Raw genomic sequence first — 19,238 nt, 5'->3', positions numbered from 1 at the left:
AATATTTATAGTGCTATTCCAATAATTCGTCCATTATCGTTTTTTTATGTTGAACCGCAAATATTCATAACAGTCCCACTGCCATTTTAAGACCTCCCGGCAAAAATGAAACCATAATATGCACCTTACCTCAAGTAATCTTTCTAGAACCATCGACTGTGTGTCCTTCACCTCCGATCAAAGACCCATCACGGGGGGGCGGTCTACAGGGAGGCGTACCCCTACTAAATCAATGCTTAAATAAAACAAGTTTGATGTGAGTATACATTCTCTAGCCAGCTAGCCTGGACACACCACTGCCTCCGTCCAACACAGCATTAAAACCAATACATACGTTGGCTATTTCAAAGGTCAGGTAACAACATGCGTCCTAAAGATGGCTGCGTTCCTCGTCACATGCAGCCCTGCTCGGTAAAACCTCTGGGTGTGCCTTCAACATACATATGGATCGCATGTGTCATCCATCCAGGCCCCGCTGACTCTCTGAGTTTAGGATGTTCTGGTTTTGAAATATCGAACACCACCATGAATACAACGCACATGACTATAGGAGAGAAGCCAACGCCACAAACCTTCCTGGAGCCTCCAGCTCAGAGGCCTGTGATGCTAGGTATCGGATTTAGGGAAATACGGCATACATTAGGTTGTTTTACGACCGAACAGGATGCTGTTATTGGAGAATATTGCAAAGTGGAATGCACGGTGTATCTAGTAAATGTCAACAGGGTATTCGAAGATATAAGACACAATTCAGGTGACAACTCTTTATTCTGCCACCGGGCGTAAACGCTATGTCAATGCATGGAGCCACTCACAAATTACCAGGGTAACAAAATTCATTGCTAGCTTAATGCCCTTTCATGGCACAAGAGAGGATGATATAGTGAATATAGCTTTGATAAACTGGAAACACTTACTATAATGACAGTTGTTAGCTCTGAAGGTCTAAAACTGGTCTGAACTAACACCTTTGTGGAAATCTAACTGAAAGTCTGGACAGTGATGATGAGACAACCCGCATAAAGTTTATGGCTGGGGGTTGCAGACAAACTTTCTTTTCACTTTCATTCGGGTCCTCAAGTGCCCCGCCGTTTATGACTGGAACAAATGGGCCAAAAGTTGGCTGGGGTTCTGGATCAAATATTAAATCAGGTGTATTGAAGTAGTTTCTGACTCGGAAATACTGAGTCTGAGTGTTAATGGGCATTGTCTCTCTTGAAACGAAGATCTCTCTTTCTTTGTACTCCTTTGTAGTCTTAAAATAATGATAACTTTGTTAGTGGCTTGGAATTTCATCCTAAATATCCCTTGCTGTTTACCTTCTCTCGGTATAATCTCTGAATAATGTATCAGGCCAATGTTTAGTTTTTTTTTCAGCAGTTCTCTCGTGATTCAGTTCTCTACCACTGTACTATGAAATATTTTCTCACCAAAGGCTGTGGGCAACAAATCTCCTCATCCCCACCCCTCATGCTCAGCCTTGGATGCATGTTTTCCATATAGCCTTCCCTCTTCCGTGAACCACACAAGCCTCTTTTGGGTGCAGTGCAACTAAACCACCGATGAGAATTGTGCCTTTGAATTGCGTCCGAACGCCGACGTGTTTATTGGACCGGCATGAGGCATCGGAGGATAAGATAGCGTTGGGACTCAATGGGGCAACTTAGACGACATCCAGGCTTTTATTCTCTCTTCTGAAGTGTCAGTGGAAGATTGGCACTTTTAATAAGCTGAAGTTCAATGTCGTGTCAACATTTCCATTCTTCATGGGAGATTTACACAATGTCAATTTTTCATTTGGGTTTTAAAAACCCGGCAACTACCGATAACGTGTGGCACGCTAAATGCCAAATGGCTTTGTGGTCGTTGAGCCTTTGGTATTTATTTAGCATTAGCTTGTTTTACTTTCCTCTTCTGTACAATAACTGCTTGTATGTATGTTTACCCAGTCTAAAGAATCAATAAACGAAGTTTGCGTTTAAAGCAGCGCTGCAAGTTTCTTGTGCCAGTTCAAGTGAGTTCCTGATGAGTAAAGAGACAGAAGTTGTTTGTGGAGAAGTGTTGTGAGGAGACTGAATAAGATGGATTGAAAAGGTTTTTCAAGGACATCTACAGCCTGCGATTTTCATCAGAACACCAAATGTCAGATCATGGCTGACAAACTATTGTTTAAATTTACTCAGAGGCTCCCGATTACAGCAACATCAATGTTGAGCCTGTGAGAAATATGTGTATCTGGAGGTGGAGGATTAGGCATGGACTTGGAATGGATTTGTTTCTTTTTACTTCTTTTACACTGCAAGGACACTTGGCTTTGTCCAGTTCGCATATCTCCTATTTCCTAACTGGTCTGCAGGGAAGACACTCCAGACGGCACCACTACCTTAACAATGCAGTCTTCAGGTCTGTGGGCATGCTTTCTTCCCCCCTCAGTTACAGATCATCTCAATGCATCTAATTTTCTCTCTTTGTTTTGCATACATTTACATATTTTTACAAATCCTATCCTGTTAATAGAATCAAGTTTAAATTGTGTGCTTTGTTCGCCCTTGGGGAATTGTTTTAATTGTTTTTTTAATTGCTTGTGTATACATTTATATGTGTGTGCGAGTTTCTGTGCGAACGTGTGAGCATGCATGCGTGTGCGCATGTGTTTGTGCGAATACGTGCCCGGGTGTGTGTGTGGGGTGTGTTTGCGTATACTGTCACATAATGGGGCTCAAGTGTAATGTAATGTTTTATGTTTTTCTGCCAGTGGAATGTTCCAGAGCTCCCAGGGATACTGCTCTGTACACATCAAGAACTCGGAGTACCAGAGAACTTTGTCGGTTTTGACAACAATGACTCAGAGGATACACACCTTTTTAGGTAGAAAGTTACCGACAGCGTGTGATGACATCCTATATTGAGGTCCCCATATGCTCCTTGAATACAGCAAAACACTAATAAGGCTAGACTCATTCTCTGTGCTTGTTACTGTCATTTAAAACTGCAAGGACATAGTTTATCTAATTAATGTGCTGAATGTTGGTTTCAAGAACCATAATATCTTCTGAATACATATATACAAACATGCATACATAAATATACGTACATTCATAAATTGTAAATGTACATGTACATTTACTTATATACATATATGTACAATGTGTGGAACAGAATGCAGCATAATATAATATCATTAAGAAGTGTAGTGCAGAAATCCAATGATGGGTTTTCTAGCAACTCAACCCGAATTCAACAATCTCGATCATAAACTTGACATGGATGGATGCGCTCTACCAAACAAAGTTGGTAGGAAACACACAGTGTTAAACATCATGCCATCACCGTCATTACTCTGACAAGATATGTTCCTGGCTCCGGCGGATCATTCTGCACAGCTCAGTGTGGCCATGTGTCCAAACATCTGGCAGCTCAGGCAGTGTGTGTGTGTAAGTGTGTGTGTGTGTGTGTGTGTGTGTGTGTGTGTGTGTGTGTGTGTGTGTGTGTGTGTGTGTGTGTGTGTGTGTGTGTGTGTGTGTGTGTGCGCGTGTCTACACGGCTGGCAGCTAGAGTGCCATAAGGGACATTGCCGCAAAGTAAATTATCAATTATTTAAAGGAAGTCAGATGTTTTCTTCGCTTTAATTTCCTTGGACACAGCGGGGAATAAGTTTATTGTCATTTCTCTTTTATTTTTTGTTTCTGTTTGGAGAAAAGTAAGCACATCAAGAGCTCCGCCAGCTTCAAGCCATCATCCTACTGGCTGTGGACGATGGAGGCACGCTGACAATCCATCAGCAGAGGAGAAAACTATGACAACACATAGACCCCAGTGGAAACCCAGTACACCAGGGAGGATAAATCTTTGGGCAACTTTCAGTGTGAAATTACATCAGATTCCCCAGACTTTTTTTCTAATCCCGATTAAATAGAGTATAGATGGTGTTGAAAAGTAAACCCTTGACTCTGTGAAGTTCATTAAAGTTCCTTCTTGATTTGTCTTTTGGAGTTTTGCATCATTTGTTTAATGAAAATAACTTGAAGCAATCCTTTGTGGCTTGCCAGCCAGTTGGAGTTGTTTCAGTGAGATGGAAGCTAATCCATAAACTTCAATAATGAAGGCCCTCCTGACAGTTTGTCAGGGGTGTTAATTAAATCTTGTTGCTCAATCAGGGCTTTGTTCACATGAGAAACCAATCATTAGCTCCAAGCTGAAATGCATGTTTGTTTGTGTTTATTTTCTTGCTTTTAAATCTGAATTTCCTGCTGCTTATGAAATCAATCATTTATTGAATGTTATTCATTCTGTCCTGTTATTCAGTCTCACTATCTGTCATCTAACTACCTGTCTGTCTGTCTGTCTGTCAGGTCTGTGTTTCTGGGGGGGAAAAACACCATATATTTTAACAGAAATCCGAATCCCACTAATGAAGGCATAAAGATATGTTATAAAGTATGATTAATTCAGTCCATCACTTTGAGAGAGATTAGGATCAACAGAAAGGCACTGGTATGGTAAATCAGTTGTGTACTGAGTGCTGTAATCGATACATAATCTGCAAAGAGAACATGGGATATGTCTGCAAAAACCCAGGCTCTTACAGGATCTCACAATATCATGCTTGAGTCAATGGTTGCTCTGAGATTTAATCTCATCCTTTGCTTGTTTAATTCCAAATCCGTACTTGTGCTTGGATATGTATTTGAGGAACCTCCTGTCTTTGTTATTTTATTTTCTCACCAATATTGTGACTCATAATGTTATGAGCACAAGATGATAAATATGAATTCCTGATTGAACTCAGAGAAAGGGTTGAATACCCTTTGGAAGCCAGAACTTCTGCATCCAATATTGATCCCTATCGCAAAATATGGTAATGACAAATTGGCATTTCTGGTTTCGTTTTGTCTTCTCTCTCTTGCTCTCTCTTTCTCTCTCTCTCACTTTCTCTCTCTCAGCAAACAATTCAATTCTTGAAAGCAAATAGGGAGACGGTTTGTTTCCGATTAAACGTGCTCCGGGTAAGATTCAAGAGTCGTGAGAGAGAGAGAGAGAGAGAGAGAGAGAGAGAGAGAGAGAGAGACAGACAGACAGAGGGGGAGAGACAGACAGACAGAGGGGGAGAGACAGACAGACAGAGGGGGGGAGAGAGAGAGAGAGAGAGAGAGAGAGAGAGAGAGAGAGAGAGAGAGAGAGAGAGAGAGAGAGAGAGAGAGAGAGAGAGAGAGAGAGAGAGAGAGAGGGTTAGCAGAAAAGAGGGATCCAATATTTTGGAACTAAACCACCAAAACAATGTCCCATCCCTCTCGGCTTCTAGGCCTCCTTATATTTGTCCACCATGGAGAAGTCTTACATTTCACGGGCCTGTGATTGACAGGGAGGGTGGATTCCCTCAACCTATCATGCAAGAGATGCCCTTTTAGGTCAGAATATAGCAGGGACCGGTCTAAAATCGAAAGTTTCTCCTACAGAGGCGGTCAACTCAAAACAAATATTATCCCAGCGCATTTCACTCACTAACATCTGTCATGGTTTTACTTCAGAAAATCAAACTCACAAGCAAGCATACACACGCACACACACAGAATCACATGTGTAGACACACACGCACACACACACACACACACACACAAAAACACATTTCTAAGCTCAGACCAGTCAATCACACACACACACACACACACACACACATACATGCATGTGCATATACACGTACAAACACTCACACACACCAATACACATAAACATACACACACGCACACACACCAATACACATACACATAAACACACACACACACACACACACACACACACACACACACACACACACACACACACACACACACACACACACACACACACACACACACACACACACACACACACACACACACACACACACACACACACACACACACACACGTATCTGCATTGGTTAAAGTTACTCGTGGTTATAAGGCCACCAGAAGGGCCTTAAGAGAATACAAGCTCAGACAAGTCTTTCCACACCTCAAAGTGCCCGAAGATATATTTAAACTATCACACTTCTTAACAATAATTGAATTTTGCACAATGACAATTTCATGTTAATTGTATCATCGAACCCGAGACTGATTAGCTCTGAGACGCTACCTGAAACCAACCATGGTGAGAGGAAAATCTTTTTTTACTTACTTCATCCTGACACGTTCGGTAAAATAACATATCACTGTATGATTTCACAGCGGCATTGTGCTTGAAAGTGTGGGAGATGGTATTAAAAGATAGTTACTATTATGTTATTAAGACGATTTCACTGAAGCTGTCTTTAGACATTAGCATTATTGGTATTATTCTGTTATTTAAAGTGTCCGATTTCAGAGTAGCGGATGAACCCGAGTTATATCTCGCAAGACTGGACTGCATCTGATTCCAGATACCACAGGGGCCCTTAGCAGAGAGGGGGCCCTTTGACTAACTTCTGTGTATGATCATGTTATCCAGAACTCATTTACGCATTTTAATTAATTGGAAACCAATGAAGAGCACATACTGTGAACAATTATGTATACAACACTGAACGATTTTGATGCACATGATAGGCTGAGATCAAAAAAGAGCATTGGCTGTCTATTTGCCGATATCAACAGGCAAAAGTTGAACAAATATATGGTAACACGAGCAAAATAATTGCCTAAGCTATAACTTTTGATGTGTTCTGGTATTCCTTCCAAACCTCTGCTCTGAGATGTCCTGGAGGTATGGAGCATATTAAAGATCATCACCCAATACAAAATATAGTATTTCCATCGCACTCTTTTTCCTTTGTTCCCGGAAAGTGGATACATTTCTCTCGTTTTACATTTGTAAACGCCGCCCTATGCAGCAATTAGCCATTGAGCTAGTCAAGAGCAGCTTTCATTTTGCCTTTCAAAGATCATCCCGTAGAACATCTTCACAAACACCATTTTCCTAATCCTTCTGTCTCCTAGTTATGATTTCCTGAAGGGTAAGTCTCATGATTTCACTCGTGTCGCAAGCTGTTGTACTTTTTTTTAAAGCGACTGAAGGAGTGTGTTTTTTTTGTTTTTTTAATAAACTCTCAAGCCGGTACCGAGTCTCCCCCCAGGGACATCCCAGAGACAAAGGAGGGGTTTCATTTGGGCTTTTTCCAAAAATACATCAATTTCTGCTCATCACAGACATTTTAATCCTCTCTAAACCTACACCCTCCCCTCTCTCCTCCATCTCACACACACACACACACACACACACACACACACACACACACACACACACACACACACACACACACACACACACACACACACACACACACACACACACACACACACACACACACACACACACACACACTAGTTGCCCCAGAGCAGTTACTTGTCTCGTCATAAATTATCTTCTGGATTGGATGCTTCGCAGCATTCTGTCTTAAATCACTTTGTTTACAAATACACACACCTTATTTTTTCCCCAAAAGACAACAAACTGTGGATGATTTTTAGATTTGTAGATGTTTAACATTTAATATGGGAGGCCATAATTACGTCAAAATCACTACTTTTAACTGTCGTTTGCATTTACTATTCTTAGGAACGGCAGAGAGATAATATCTAAGATGAAGCCTGAAACTATTGGTGTAGAAACCAGTAATGTGATGCCAGCACAATAGTAGGGGTGGAAGAAATGCTGTAGCCAGCAAAATATCCATACCCCTCCAACAAGGATAGTGCATGCTCATTTTCCAGAGTCAGGGACAAATTCGAAGACAGTTATATAATTCTGTGATGGAGGTCTGTTATTGTTGCTTCCCAACAATTAGATGCACAATAATACAATTGATCGGACGGAATCTCATTTGGTTCCTGGCTTGGCATGACCGTCTCTCTTATTGATCTGCTGGAGAACATGAGAACATTTGCTTTAGGACTGCTGTGTAGTGGGAAGTGGAGGTGAGGAATGAACCAGAGAGAACAGCATCTCATACCAGACACAGCTCAGAAGGACAGAGTTTTGACGCTGTGCAGCGAGTCCTATTTACACGACACGTCCCTCAACTATACTGCCATCCTCGCCTCTGCTTGCTGTACTTTGTATTCATAGAAAACAGATTTAGCAGAATAAAGCTTTCATACTTTTTCAGAGTTTTGGCTTAGAATTTAATCTGTTGAATAAAAATGAATCATAATAATTCATGCGGGTAGCGACTATGTGAGCGTTGCTTGCTTGTAGAAGGTAGTGTACCTGAAGGTGGGCGTGCGCGCCCGTTGACCGTGCGTGCCAGTAGAAGGTAGGACTGGTTAAGGTCAGCGTCGCGTGCAACTGTCAAAGGTCAGCGTTGCGTGTTCGTTGAAGGTAGGCTTCGAGAAGGTTCGTCGCGCGCACAGTGGAAGGTAGGCCAGTGCAAAATGTCGACGTGCCCTAGAGGGACCTGGAGGAGCGTTCTTTCAGCTAGTCGTTTTTTGGAGAGGAGGCAGATGGCTCGCATTAAAAGCAATGGGCCCTTGTGAATGTTCCCGCCAGCCCTGTAGAAAACAACATAATTAAATGAGAAATTTAATCAGATTCCTCAAATTAAATGTCCACCTGTATGGGTCCTCGACAAACCCACTGAACTATACGTTTACCAAAACTCTCCTCCATTAAGCATGCGTCACTGCGGATTTAGAATTCCCTGATCAATACACTCGCTGCTGATTATATTCCAGGTGATGATTACTGCTAAAGTATTCCATTCACAGTTCCACCAGTGGCGCTAAGGACCCCTCACACCGTGGCCACAGGAGGGCCATACAATATCCACGGTAGGAAGTGGAAAGAAAAGTAATTTAAACCAGTCGAAAACAGAATACACGGTCGAAAACAAATTTAAAAAAGAAAGTAAGAAAGAAAAACAGGAATATATTATTGTCAGTGTAAACAATACATGTAATGGAGCCAATGTTTACATTGGATACACATACAAAATAAACCTTTTAATGGTTGTAGGACTTGCTTTTTTCGATGTAGGCCTACATTAATCCATCCTCAATAGATTTGTTTGTGGTTTTTAACATAGAAATAATTGATCCTCCGTCTTCATCTATCAGCCATTCGCCACACAGATCCCCCTCGCTTTCAGCAAATCAAGACTCGGATCCCCTCCCTGCTCTGCTCCCGCCCCATGCGGGCTGGCTCGCAGCAGTGTGCTCCAGTCAGTCGCGTGAAGAGCAGGGACCAGGAATCCTCGCACGCCTGACCGCTAGGCTACTTCCTGGAGGAGGATGGAACCTTTTTTTAAATTAGCCTTCGTGCGCTAATTCCCATCTTTTCGCTACGATAACGCCTTGGATAATCAAGAAATAACGGTCACGTGTACTAATTATAATCGGAGCACTTTTTTTCTCTCTCTCCTCCTGACTTGCACACACATTGATCGCCCGGGTTGACTCTTTATACCGACTTGGGGAATGTCGCGGTCCAAAAGCCTCACGCATGCATGGTCGTCCCAAAGTGATACTGAACTGTTTTTGCACGTTCGCAGCCTTTGTATATTCCTCGAAGAAGCAGATGCATCGGCTCGGCATCGGGGCGAATAATTTAGCGTTTTAGCGGCGAGTCTCGCAAGCAGCGCAAGGCTACTTCGGTGTTGTTGTTGCATCCAGCCGTTTATTCGTGAAGTTATTCTTCTGCTTTTTTTTTTTAATCTATTGCGTTCAAGTGTATGCTTTTTATAAACCTCGAAAACTTTGTCACCCGTTGCCTTCTTGTTGCTTCGATGAGTAATCTAACATGCGGAGAATTCGGGAACCAAGTTACTGGTGGATCTTATCCTTCACGTTTTTAACCCTGTCCAAACACACGGAATGTCACCCTGGTAAGTATCTGCAACTTGGATCGTAATGCATCGGAAATACTCAACTTATAGTAATGCTCCTATGGATGTTATGCGTTTTGACCGAGGGCATGGCCAGAGCCGTAGTCTGTAACGTTATTTAAAGTAGCCCACTACTTCACTAGTAATATCATTGGGTTTCCATTGGGTTAAGGCCACGGGGCTTCATCTCACACAGGGTCCACTATTGTCTCCGAGACGATCGCATTGAACATTACACCGACAGCCGACACGTTACACGATAACGCAATGGCCCCGACCATCGTCTTCATGTTAACACAGATTTCGAGTTACTTGCCTAACAGTCTCTGATTACAAGCATCCCATAAGCTATACGGCGTTGTCAGTTTTCCTATAGCCACCGATATTTTACCTGGGCTTTATTCAGTTATGTTCTGGAGGAATCTAGAGCTTTCGGTAGAGTAATTCACGTTTCAGTTCGTTTTTATATCCAAGGAGTTCTCGGTGTTTTCTGGATGTCATGCGGCGAGGTTACACACTACGGTCGGCCGTCATAGGACGAAAGCGCTGTTGGATCAGGTTAGGGATGGCAAGTAAGAGAAGTGGTCTCGATAACCTCCTCCCCCCCCCCCCCTAATATACCAAATCCCCATCACTCCACGTCCTTTTTATTGGATTCGTAAACCGTCCGGAATACATTTTGTCCTGCATATCATTTCACATTGCTTGTTGTCCTTGGAACATGGGGGGGCCATGTTCGAAATGTGATTTGAGATCCGACGAAACAATAAGTTGTATCATGCCCGCACTTTGGACGGGTAATTAGGTTTGTAATTTTGTATCAGCTTTTTGTTGAATTGTTAGTGTTAAAACTATTTAAATCCATCAACCGTCACTACTCCACAATACGTAGAATATTATGTTGTGGTCCTGTCAGTGAGTGCTCATCCCAGGTTTTTAATCCAAGTTTATACCTTTTGAAAGAGATATCTTAAACTGTCTTCCACATACACACGCATTGAATAATAAAACAGCTATTTAAATATGAACACAATTCTCTCACTAGATGAATATTCTTCCATAATCAACTCCTACGTAATACTTTCTACCACAAAAATAACAAATGTACTACCTTACAATATAAACAACCAAAATTTGCTATTCATACATTTTTAATTATTAGACTTTTAACCAAGAAGACCCTAGCAAATACCTATAAAATCATATAAATCACCTACATAACCATAGCAACCCTAGAACAGCCACCACCAAAAAGACCCTAGCACCCACCTAGTACACCATAGCAACTACATAGAACACCTTAGAAACCAACTAGAACACACTAGAGACCATCTAGAACAAAGTAGAGACAATCTAGAACACAGTAGAGACCATCTAGAACACAGTAGAGACCATCTAGAACACAGTAGAGACCATCTAGAACACACTAGAGACCACCTAGAACAACATAGAGACCATCTAGATCACCCTAGAGAACCCCATCTAGAACCACCTAGCAACCACATAGAACCAGCCAGTAACTATCCAGATCACCCTAGCAATCACCCAGAATACCCTAGCAACCATCTAGTACACCCTAGCAACCACATAGAACAGATTAGAAACCACCTAGAACAGCAAAGAGAACCCCATCCAGATCAACCTAGCAACCACCTACGACCCCCTAACAACCACCCAAAACTCTCCAGCAACCCTACAGAACACCCTGGCATAGAATATCCTACAACCGGAAAGTACACCATGGCAACTAGTACCCATCACACCCTAGCAACCACCCATCACATCCTAGAAACCACCTAGAACATCATAGAAACCTTGCAGAACACTATCAACTGTGCAGAACTCCCTAGCAGCAAACATACAAAGACAACACGTCACTCTGCTGTAGATATTCAATATACCAGCTACTCAAACTACTTGTTCTAGCTCATTGTACTTTTTTGCGATAGGCCTATTATTCTTCTATTTTTCATCCACCAACGCATGATTGCTTTTCCAAGGTAATATCTAATTTCCTTTCAAAATCAGCCTCTCATCTCAACAGCAGCGTGTCACACAATATTAGTTTATTTTTGTTAAATCAAATAAGATGTGTCTTTGTATTTCTTTTTTAATTTCATGAATCCTCCATGCACCTGTCACTTACCTCCTCATATCATCAGAGTCGTTGCTGTAGCTGGGAAGATGAGGGCAGAGTCATGTGGTGTGGGCTGATTTGAGCATTAAATCCGGGGGGGGATGCAGTGTTTTATCGATTTTTTTTTTGCTAACCAGTGGCATTTGATATTGTGATTAAGCGGTATGTGTGTTTAACCTAATCAGTACCATTATTCATTAGAGTGTGTGTGTGTGTGTGTGTGTGTGTGTGTGTGTGTGTGTGTGTGTGTGTGTGTGTGTGTGTGTGTGTGTGTGTGTGTGTGTGTGTGTGTGTGTGTGTGTGTGTGTGTGTGTGTGTGTCGTGTGTTCCTCAATTGAATCCGCTAAAGCCTCTGAGCCAGAGATGCTGTGATCCAGAGTCTCGCTAGCATTTTAATCATTCACAGTGACTCACCGCTTCTTCAAACCACCACAGCCCAGTGATGTAGCCCAGAATATCCCCACATGTAGGAGAGATGGAGTCCTGTTTTAGAGAGTCAATGCAGGGGGACACATGCTTCAGAAGGCTCTGTTCTTCAACCCCCTCCCCCTGGAAAAATAGTGAATAATGAGCAATCAATTATGCACATTGCTGACGGGCGCGAGGGAAGGGGAGTTGGGGTCGCACAGCTTAACTCAAGGACTTGACCGTGTCAATAGATGTCCAGCGTCCTTCCATCACCTTGTGCTTTTCCCCTCAGATGCCCTCTCTGGCGTCTGTGCGGTAGATATTGGCGTTTGCTTTACTTGCCTCTGTCTGAACTGTCATTCAGACAGCACCGTAGGGCAAAGCACAACAAAACCCCTCAGGCTCGGTTCCCCCCCCCCCCACCCTCTCACTCTTTTGCATTTGTTATGACGAGCCGACCAAACTATCTATTTAGCACGCATTGTTTTTTGTACTTTTTGAGGGGAGGGGGGAGGGGGTTTACACCCAGCGCAATTGTTCATTCTGAGATATGATAAACAATTTAAAAGCGAGACTATAGCCTGTAGGCATGAGGGTAGTTTTTTCCTTCTCCCTGCCTCAAGTTGCTATAGCAATCACAATGGGTGGCGCCTGCAGGGTTTGGTTCAGACCCCACGGTAATAAATTGGAATAATAAACATCAGATCTAATCACCCAGCAGCATACAATGAAAAGGATGAGTTGCATCCATTTCCTTTTGTGTCAACATTGAGCCATTAGTATGTTGATTTATGTCTATATCGTGTCGTACCGGCGCGGACGTTATACCCCTCACATGACCAGTCAGCCACTGGATCTGCATAAACACATGCAAACACAGGCTTGCGCGGTGCAAGGGTCGTCCCGATTCGCCCATTGTCACATTTTGGAGAGATTATCGGCTTTAAGAAATTGCCACGCAAACATTTGTATTAACTGGTAGCGATAATAACTGACTAAAAGGTTTATTTGCTTGGCTGAGTCCTTGAACAAAACGGGGAGATTGTTGCACAATGCAAACACTTTATATGTATTTTTTTTTTATGAAATGTTATAGTTGTTTTGAAATGCGACAGAGATATATAATCATGTTTTCTTTAACCATTCAGGAAATTATGTAGCACATTTTTTCCAATATATTCCCTCTTTTCAAATTTTGTGTGAGATGCTTCAACAATGAATTGATTAATTATGATTGCGGATGAGAGTTAGTGGAGTTGTAAAGTCTCTTGAATCATCACCTGGTGTATGTTAATAATCCTTCATTCCATGTCATGGGTTAGGGTTGGGAAGGAAGTTCAAGCAACAAAATGTGAGCTGATTTAAATAGACCATTCTGTTGAGGAAGGGCTGGGTCTTCCAATAACACAATTCTCTTTTGTTCGGGATTCCTTTTGGACTTCCTGGACAGGGATTATCCCCATTTCTGAACTAAAATGGCCCTACAAACCAGATTTAATTAGCATCTACTTTCATGGAGGTGATTTGAAATAATCCTAGATATATAAAGGACTTAATTTAGTTACCACACATATTTACAGGATGCATTTTCAAAGAGGCAGGTTTAACTTTAACAGAGGGAAGAATTTCAATTTCAGTGGAGGCTTGAGACCTGGATTAATAAAATCAGTTTTATTTTTCAACCTCTAACGTCCTCAAAACCTCTCTTTCAGTTGTTTCCCTTCATGCCGTAGGTCTTTGTTACTTTAAGTTACGCTGCCTTGTAAAATGCAGGCTATTTACAAGAGGGAGGTTATTCATGTGTAGCAATTGGTATTTTTCTCTCAACCCCATATCTAGACTAAATAACCTTCATTTTGAGTTTCTCCTTGTGGTGTTTTAGCTCTCGATTATCCATTTAACTCCATGGCAAACTTCTTCATGCATGGTTGGCTTCTTTCTTTGGACCCTGATGTCCTGTAGTGACACCAACTTCCTCAGTGCCCTTAGTTCGTGTCAATAGTAGTTTGTACTCTCGTGGCCCTTCCAGCCCAGTCAAACTGCTCCGGCAGCTAGCCTCAAGGAGAACATGGAGGTATTATTTAAAGAAATTACAGAACGATCAGGGCGGCGTTGAATAGAAAATGTGTTAAATGCTGGCAAATTAGACCATCTGAGGAGTCCAATAGTCAATATCTCAAGATGGCAGATGATGACTAGTTTTTTACCTTCTGTGTGGTTATGCAAGTCACTTTAATGAGGATGTTTTTGTATTTTTGGTTAAAAAGATGTTGCCACCTATTGTCTGTTTCTTTTTTCTCCATCGCCTAACTTGAACTACGAAGGGCAAGTGTGACATCATGTGCTCTGAATAATTCAAATTCCTACAAAGTCAGTTGGGGTGGCAGACACGCACGTTGACAGTGATGAAGAACTATTCTGGATTAAGACTACAATTTAATTTAGTCCCTGGATAGGGAAGAAGCCCTTTGCGTTGACCTGTTGAGACTTCAAGCATATCAAAAACAAATTACCGGTAGGCTTTCACTGGAAAACTTGATAAAGGCCACTATTTTTAAATATCTTCCCAAAATACTTTGTCGACCTTTTTGTGGAGGTTTTTATGTGATTTCAAAAAAGAAAGTTGGCCTGTTGTGTGATGCGTGCAAACAATATATTTATAGCTGTGCAATACTTATCGATTTAAAAATCATAGAGAGACCGGCCGTAGGCCTTATGCCTGTTTCAGTTGTAGCCAAATCTTTTCACAGGCATTATGAAACTATGATATTACAGTAGAATAGACTGGACTTTAACAGTCTGCATGCTGCAATTATCTCAAATGATTAGCTGTCACGGCTTATGCTTGTAAAAAAAACTTTTCTCCAAGGCAACTTTCCTTGGAGTGTCCTTTTTGTCAGTGTCCAGCCACACTAAAGAAGTGTGCACTTCTTTAGTGTCTTTACTCTTTACAATAGAAGAGTCTCCGGACTACTGACATCTCAAGCAGCCTGCTTGTATTTGGTTGCCCTTCCGGGTTTTTCGTCTTGACAATGTGAATGCATTTTCTTGTACTGGAGCCATTCAATACCTTATTTCCGTTAGCTCTTAAAAAGTATTGATCAATTGGGCAAAATGAATCCCACAGGCAGTGTCGACTCAGTTTCAAGCGACATTGAGCTGAGATTTGTGTTTCCTTTCGGCCCGGCATCATGGAATGTTAAGACAATATCAAGTGCCTAGTGTTCTGTAAACCTGCAATTCGGCCCTTCTTGATAATCCTTGGTGAGGACTGAATCGGCCACACGCTGTTACCTCGGCAGTTAGTTTGATGCTGATTCACTTAAACCCTCTTTCTCTATCCCTTTGTTAAATAATAACCAAGAGAATGTAAACACCTTTATACTCCGACCTTTACAACACTATGAAAGATATTTTTTACGTATTTTGCTGTATCCTCATGTTTTACAAAGGCAACCCTCTCTCCTTTAAAGGGGGAAGAATAGGTCTATAAGCATCATTGGAACACACTGTCTGCATTTTAATTTGTCACTGTGTGACCAAGTGAATGCCGCAATCTGTCTCATTGTAATGAATGACAATGGCTGCAATTGTGAATTTGCGTCCTAGTTAATTTCTGGGAAGTCTCTAATGCAGCAGATGTGCTGAGTTGGATAGTTTTGGAAGAGGAACAAGGGTTTTATAGCCCGGCCCTATCGATCCTAATGACATGCTCTCCTTCGGGTAATGCAAATGTTTCTTTACCTCAACACAAACATTCAAGGCCTCCTGGTAGTCCTACCCCAATTATCTAGAGATTTGAATACCACGGCCTTTTGCTTTTGACATTTTCATATTTCAGAACGGAGTCAGTTTTCTTTTGTTACGCCTCAACACAGACAGCTTTCATGTTTAATAAACAGGGCAAGTGTTTTGCAAAAACGAGGAGTCAACAACTGAATTTGATGCAAACTCGTTGGGGCGAAAAAAGAAAAAAAGGCACGCACGACTCTGTAATAAACCGTCACTGTCAAACGTGGTCGGATTAGTGCTGGTTGATTACGCGGGGGCGGTGGGTGTTATTGTCAATGCTAGGCTACTCAACCTCTCCTGGCACGTGTGTGTTTATCCCAGCCGTGCAGACCTCTCTCCAGGTAACCGGTGATCACCCAGGGATTTCAGGACGCATCTGGCCCCCGGTAAACAACACCCCAGAGACACTAGTGGAGGCTGGCAGCCATCTTCTCTCCCCATCCGTTTATCTGTATTTAAAAATGTTTACGTCTATGCCACAGTCTCTATTGAATTGTAGATCTATTCCGATGTGTAGTTCCTATGAAATTGGGGCAGGGGACACGGTATGTACTGTAAAGTATATATTTCTGTTGAAGGGGAAAGTATTTAATAAGTAGAAATAGAGTTGAGTGATATTAACAATTGCAGGTGATATTATGGGATAACAGGGTCCGTTTACCTGCAGCATCCAGGAGACATTAATGGAAGCAGTGCATGACGAAGCAGGTGGAGGAGTGTCCGTGCTTCATTTCACCCGGCGAGGACATTCCAATAATGCGTTCAGAAATGGACTCTTCACAAATGCAGCCTCCAACATTGGGGGGGAAAGAGGCAACATGGGGGGAACTCCATCCACAACGTTGCGATAGAGAGGCTAATCTCATATTGCACTATTGATTTTTAAAGGGACATATGGCATAGCTCTAGGTACTAACAAGATTGTCCTGTCGACATTAGTGTAACCGATAAATTACAGGACTCGGATCAATTCAGAGCCCTGCGCAGTGCTCTTAGTACAGTATACAATTCCGACCACTCTGCAATGAAGTGCAGTGTTGATTTTAGTTTTTTAGGGCGATGAAGAAATGCTTCTTAAAGTCAAGGCGCTGTGACCGGCTTCTCTTTGAATAAGAGGGTCAGAATCATGGGCTATAAGTGGCCAAAGGGGGAGGACATTGACCTTAGGTACAAAGGTAGGCCCAATTAAAGTGCATTACTATGCTGGTGTCGATGGGTGTTTTTGCTATTTCTCTGTTTAATGGAGGAGACACGAGTGTCTCCCTGAGAAAACGTATGTGTTTTGCATTCCTTTTGACCGGCCGAGACAAAAACCCAGTTTGCTGGGTGTCTGAGATCCCATACGGATACCCCTTCCATTGAAGTCCGGCGCGCATCCTTTCATGTTGAGTGGAATGTACAGATACAGTGTATATTCTTAGCCATTATTTTTCCACAGGGAGGAAGTGACATGTGTTCCGTAGGCCGTTTCCTTGTTCTTTTATGTACTTTGCATTCAGCTCGAGAACATATGCAGTGGGGGAAAAAATAATATAAAAGCAACACCTCCAGATCCTCTTGTTCATGCAGCACATTTCTGAAATACTTAATACTTAAAAAAAAAAGCACTGAACAAGATTTGCATCTTAATTTCGTAAATACACTGTATTTAACCCAATGACCAATAAAGATTATATTCTATTTGAAATGCCGCGATGATCAAGGACATTATGAACAGAACATCAGCCCACAGCTTGATTGAGCCGATGTCCCTTATCGTGTATGTTATTGTTCACCAAACCCGGTGGAACTGTCTTTAACGCTAATATTTTATCAACGATAATCGCTTTGTATGCCAAATTTGGCTTTAACAGTACTATTATGGTTTTCTATGAGTGTATTCAATACTATAGCCTAGTTATAAGCAACGCATAATGGAAAATGTGTCTACTTGCTGCTTGTTCGGAGGACATTTTTAATACAATCGGCCAAAATTGGCCAATTTTGGTTATTTTGTATCTTCCAACTATATGATCCACATTTATAAAGCCTAATCGTGAAATTATGCTTTTGGAGTTTGCTTTTGTATAGTGCCATTATTAATGTATATCTTTGGAATCGACCCAGAACATTTGATTGCTAAGCATGTCAGCAAGATTGTTTTTGTCATTAGTGCTACAACACTCTATTTAAATAGCCGGAAGACTAGCAAGTCACGTAGACTAGAATGCTGGTAAAGGAACACATAGCATGTTGTATTTATAGAAGGTCCATAACATGAAAGAGGAGTACTTTTCAGGTGTGCCACTGATAAGAGCTGTATTCATTCCATTGTACACATAGGATGATTTATGTTAAATTGAATGACAAACCAAGGTCAATTTAAATGCTAAATAGGGCATCAGTTTATTATGACGGTATTATATTTCATATTGAAATAACAAGCACGTTATTAAATCATAGGCCATAAAACAGGAAATTAAACAGATTATTTAAAATTAGCTATTAAGTACATTTCAGAATACACTTTTGCAGGGCCGTTTCTATCTAAATGGTAATTTAGAGACAGAGTAATTCACTGTAAACGTATGCCCGGATCAATACAACTTGTTTGTTAATCGAGTTTTTCATTTTCTGACTATCACAAAACAATTGTATATGGGTGGACTCATTAAATGTAGTTTCCTTTCAGATAATTAGTGTACAGAAACTGAAATATACAGACTATATGGTTGACAATTGTATTCTGTAACGAATAGAATATGCCACAAAAGTAGGGCTTCGTTTCTCTTCACGGTTTTATTTAGTATTGCCAAGTTATGCCTTGAAGTATTGATTAGGCGCTGACATCAAAGAGTAGCTAAAGAGGAAGAGAGGCCGGCAGACTGCTTGTATGGCCTCTAGCAGGGTTGAAGAAGTGGTTTCGCAGTCCCAGTTTAGTGGTAGTATTTATGGTTGGCTTGGAGTCATTTGGCCAATGAGCTGCAGGATTGCTTTTCATCATTGGTAGGCAGATACACCGCACTCCTCTTTTTTTCTTCAGCGATCCAACTGGATTGGACATATGTTAATGCGCTCACATTC

At 41.6% G+C, this 19,238-nt stretch overlaps 1 protein-coding gene across 1 annotated transcript in view; it reads left to right on the top strand.

Moving 5' to 3' along the window:
• Positions 1-9,162: 9,162 nt before the first annotated feature.
• The window catches only part of LOC130401482 (receptor-type tyrosine-protein phosphatase gamma-like), a 94,649-nt gene continuing 84,573 nt past the window's right edge, over positions 9,163-19,238 (top strand). Inside the window, exon 1 of the mRNA XM_056605285.1 lies at positions 9,163-9,838. Coding sequence (XP_056461260.1) covers positions 9,754-9,838 — 85 coding nt within the window. The 5' untranslated portion in view covers positions 9,163-9,753. The remainder of the gene's footprint in view (positions 9,839-19,238) is intronic.

The sequence above is a fragment of the Gadus chalcogrammus genome, chromosome 13 (assembly GCF_026213295.1).
Source record: "Gadus chalcogrammus isolate NIFS_2021 chromosome 13, NIFS_Gcha_1.0, whole genome shotgun sequence".
Lineage (NCBI taxonomy): Eukaryota > Metazoa > Chordata > Actinopteri > Gadiformes > Gadidae > Gadus > Gadus chalcogrammus.
Note: the sequence above shows the minus strand (reverse complement) of the source record. Positions and strands in the feature narration are given on the sequence as shown.